Raw genomic sequence first — 4,592 nt, 5'->3', positions numbered from 1 at the left:
ATTGTCCTAAATTATGTCATGCATATACAAAAGAAATGTACATTAATGCATAAAAACTGAGCTATATTTTTAAATTGCGTATTTGCAGGGCTTTTCTTTCATAATTTTAGTTTAGGATCTTGTTTTCTTAATGAATTCTTATTTTTTATGACAATATTGCTTAAATTTGGTTTTAAAATATTCATTATGCATTTTTGTGTACATCCTTTATTATTTAACTGCATTAAAGATGCATTATAATTTGGGAAATGGTAAGAAACAAGCATTAAAACTGTACATAAATGCATAAAAAAACCTTTGCTATTTATACGACCCACATTTTCTTACAGTTTTAATAAAAATTGGACCGAATCTCATGTATACAGTTTTAAAATGAGAATTTCGGCTCTATATTTTATTTTGGAACACAATGAGAATCAGTTACGAAGAGTCAAATAAGATTTTCTTTATTTTCATGGCTTTTATTTTAATTCTTAATTGACTCTTATGTGATTCATTTTGGTTCTAAAATACCATTATTCAAGTTTCTATGCATCCTTTAGGATTTGACTAAATATTGTTTGTAAACAAATGAAAGATTTTTGAATTGCTATTCCGCTTCGTTGTAGTTAATGAACATCTCGGTTCACCTCCACCTCCTCTCTTTCCTCCACAGGGCCCCTGCCGTGGATGGTTGGGCGTTAGTGTGTGTTTGTTTAGCTCTAATGGCGAACATGAGCAGTAGTGTGTGCATGGAAACCCCACACGCTCATGGCCACGCCCATGGCCACACCCACAACTACAACCCCACCCCCGGGCGGGACTTTCCTCTGCAGATCGACTCGTGCGTGAACCCCGTGTTGGACTACAGCGCGCAGATGGAGCGCTACCGCTCTTTTGCCACCTTCTATAAGAACAGCACGGCCGCCGCGGCCCCGTTTCCCCAGTCCGCCAAAATCGCACGAATTGCCACACCCCTTTTCCCCTCAGCCCGCCTATCAGCGATGCCGCCCTGGCCCTGTGACAATGCCATGCTGTGGGGGCGAAAGCCCGCCACGGTTAACGTTAACGGACCTCACACACATCGGACTGGCATACCGAGGGCGGAGCCTGTGAACATGCACATGTCCGGCAAACACATTCCACAAGACTCTGCCCTCCCGATGGGCGCTGACAACTTCCTGTCACCGCTGGCCGCAGAGCAGTGCCGCGGTCTTCCCGTAACCGGGGCCGATTGCATGAACCGACTGAAGTGTCCGCCGTCTGTGCCGCCCGGAGAAGCGGACCGAGGTGGGACATTTGGTGGGATGCCCCCATTGGGGGGTCTGTCGCTCCCGCCAGGGGTCATCGTCATGACGACACTTCACTCCGGTGCAGGGTCGTCGGGGGTCACGATGTCAGACAGTGCATTTCAGATCGCTAACGCCGCGGCAGACTGCCAGCACAGTGGCTCGTCCTGCTCCGGTTCGCCTGCTGCCCTTAACGGAAATGCCAACGGCAACTGTAGCACTAGCAGCAATGGTAGCGGAGCAGCTAAGCGCAAACGTAAGCGCTGTGGCGTCTGCGCCCCCTGCAGGAGGCTCATTAACTGTGGCGTATGCAGCTCCTGTCGAAACAGAAAGACGGGTCATCAGATCTGCAAGTTCAGAAAGTGTGAAGAACTCAAGAAGAAACCGGGCAGCACGATGGAGGTGGGATTCACACACGCACTCACACATATGCCAGGAGGTCTATTGAAGTGGGCTGTTTAATTGGGAATGATGTGGCTGAGGGTTTGGAGTAGAGCCCAGTCTTGGCACAAGCGGCCATAATTAACCATCATGCATTAATGTGTGTGTGTGTGTTAGCTGACGGTTTGAGCCCTCTTAGGCTGGAAAAATGCCCTTAGACTCAAGCACACACTTTATCGCTCTCACACACACACACACACACACAGCCGGTACTGAAGGCTGAGAGATGAGGCAACATGTTGTAAGCTCTCTGTAATAATACAAAGACAGCTTAATCTATTCACAACCCGCTAACACAACTCACCAGAATCAAGATCAGACCATCACAAACCAGTCCAGTACCATCAGATCTAGTTGTGGAGAGCTTAGTCTGGCCAAGAACCGCCAATTTAAAAAGTGATCGCATTAGCTCGATTATTAAAAGTGTAGAGAGGGGTCAAAGTGACTCTCAAATAAATTATCTTTCCCATTGAAATTACTGGATTTCGCCTGTGGAAATTTTCTGAACTATAGTAAATTTGAACGCACCTTTAGACAGAATGTTCTGTTTATTTTAAGCGTGCATTGCAGTTTTGTGTTCTGCCGCTTTTAAGTATGGATGGATTCCATGTGGCTGTTTTTATCATTTACCACCTGGAAAAAAATATTTTTGAAAGTGATTCCAACAATACTGTTTCTCTGTGTCGATATAGTTGTGGTGTAGACTTCACTATTCTCAAAGAAATAAAACTTACCATTATAGTTATCGTTCTTGGTTTAGATGGGCTTTAAGAGTTTGTTTTGAGTCTTCTTGGCACTGCATTTGGGATGTCTCCATTCAATAATAATGTGCATTCAATGTGCAGTCCTGGGGAGACATTACATGTATGCGTTTGGTAGACGCTTTTATCCAAAGCGACTTAAACTGAATTCCTGATATCAGTTCATGCATTCCCTGGGAACTGAACCCAAAACCCAATGGCATGCTCTACTTTTTGAGCTACAGAAATGCCTTAGTAGCAAGTAAACTAGATATCCAAGACATCTATCCAGAGTAATATGCTAACAAAATTAGTACAAAATGCGTACTCTTGGACAACTAGTTTACATGCTACTAAGTGTCTCCAACAAAACTCTTGCTGTTCAATCCTCACAAACTTTTATTAAATCCAGGCAGTGACTAAATGTTTCATAATTACATTTATGCATTTAGCAGATGCTTTTATCCAAAGAAAAACAAAAGCATTTCGTCAAAGAGCCAACAATAATCATTACATAAACAGTCGTCTCAGCTAACGGAAACGCGGTTGTGAGGGCCTTTGCATACAGATGGTCGGGTTGATCTGTTTTTCCGTTTTCCCAATTTAATTCTTATTTTCGATGAATCAATATTTTGAATCTTTGCATCTCATTGCTAAGATGATTCACACCATTGTACAAACATCTAACACATAATTTCTGTGATTAACTGGGTCATTATATCAAGCTTAAATGGAATCTCTCCAGAATTCCCACTGTGTCGTGTGTCTTTCCTCAGAGAGCACCATCAGCAGGAGCCGCCGACACTTTCCGCTGGTTCTTCTGAAGAACCTGCCACGATCCACATCATACAACCGGACTCAAACACTAGAAGAACTGCAGGTCATACACCTACAACCTACCCTTCCCCTCAGGACTCACTGTGGCCCGTTTAGCACTGGGGGCATCAGGTGCACATGCCCCACTGTCGAGGGCAAGTCTCTGGGTCTCAAACGGACCTCACCTCAACCAAACACCAACGGACGTAGAGAAACAGGGACTTGAATTCAGTCGTATCAGGACCCCATCCGAGCTTAAAGGAACAGTTCACCTAAAATCGAATATATGGTCGTCATTTACTCATGTCATTCTGATCACTTGCTTGCTTCTACGGAAGACAAAAGGAGGTTATTTGAAGAGCACGCATTGAAGCGAATGAGCTCTGTCAACCTCTAAAATGACAAAACAAATAGCATAAAAGCATTGTAAAAGGAGTCCATACGATTAATGCACTACATTATAGGTTTTGTGTTTGGAAAAGACACGCGTTTAGTCACAAACAACCATTTGACTTCCCCTTTGATTTGATCAACCGGGATATTCTTCAAGAATTCACCTTATTCCACAGAAGAAAGAAAATCATACAGGTTTAGGTTTATACAAGCAGTCCATATGGTTAATGCACTATTTTATAGGTTATCTGAATTCACATGATGTGTCAGGAAAATACATTTTTAGTTATAAACAACCATTTGACCTCCCTTTCATTTGATTGAAAGGAACAACCAGGATATTCTTGAAAAATTGTCCTCGTTCCAAAGAAGAAAGCAAGTCAGGTTTGAGGCGAGTAAATGGTGACAGAAGGTTTTTTTTTTTTTTTTTTGAGCGAACAGTTCCTTTAAACCACCTTTCTGTTGCATGGGTAGAAAAGTGTTTTGTTTTAATTAAAGACTTGAAGAAAATAACTTTGTTTATTGCTGTTGTGACGCCTCACTGTCTTGATGGATAAGAGACTCTTAGGATGGCTTGTTGATTAAATGTGATCCTTTTTGAACTGTGACTTTCTGTGCATCTCTTTTATTTGTGCAAAACACCCCATCATGCATTTATATACCACTAACATGTTTTGTAAAATGCGTAACGCTCACAAAGGAGTCAACAAGAGGTTCGATTTAAGCTAGATAAGGCGTATCCGAGGGCTGACGGTGCGATGTGATAAGATGTCACTCGGAGAGCATTTAAATGGCGTTTCTAATTCTGATCCCTTCGAGCACAGATGAGCAGGAAAAGATGGCGGAGGCATATCTCAGCGTTAAAGCGCTCAGCACATCACTGTACATGTCATCTCTTTATTGTTGGGCCTCTATGACGACTCCCATGTTGCTA

The 4,592-nt window shown here is 42.9% G+C and overlaps 1 protein-coding gene across 2 annotated transcripts in view; it reads left to right on the top strand.

The window, feature by feature from the left end:
* LOC306861015 (CXXC-type zinc finger protein 4-like) overlaps nt 1–4,265 on the top strand; it is a 43,498-nt gene extending 39,233 nt beyond the window's left edge. For both annotated transcript variants that reach the window (XM_079403068.1, XM_079403069.1), the window contains 2 exons: nt 656–1,670; nt 3,226–4,265. In XM_079403068.1, the coding sequence (XP_079259194.1) occupies nt 656–1,670; nt 3,226–3,273 (1,063 nt within the window). In that variant the 3' untranslated portion in view covers nt 3,274–4,265. The remainder of the gene's footprint in view (nt 1–655; nt 1,671–3,225) is intronic.
* Nucleotides 4,266–4,592: the final 327 nt, after the last annotated feature.

The sequence above is a fragment of the Barbus barbus genome (assembly GCF_936440315.1).
Source record: "Barbus barbus genome assembly, chromosome: 41".
Classification (NCBI taxonomy): Eukaryota; Metazoa; Chordata; class Actinopteri; order Cypriniformes; family Cyprinidae; genus Barbus; species Barbus barbus.
This window is presented reverse-complemented; position numbering and strand designations above follow the sequence as displayed.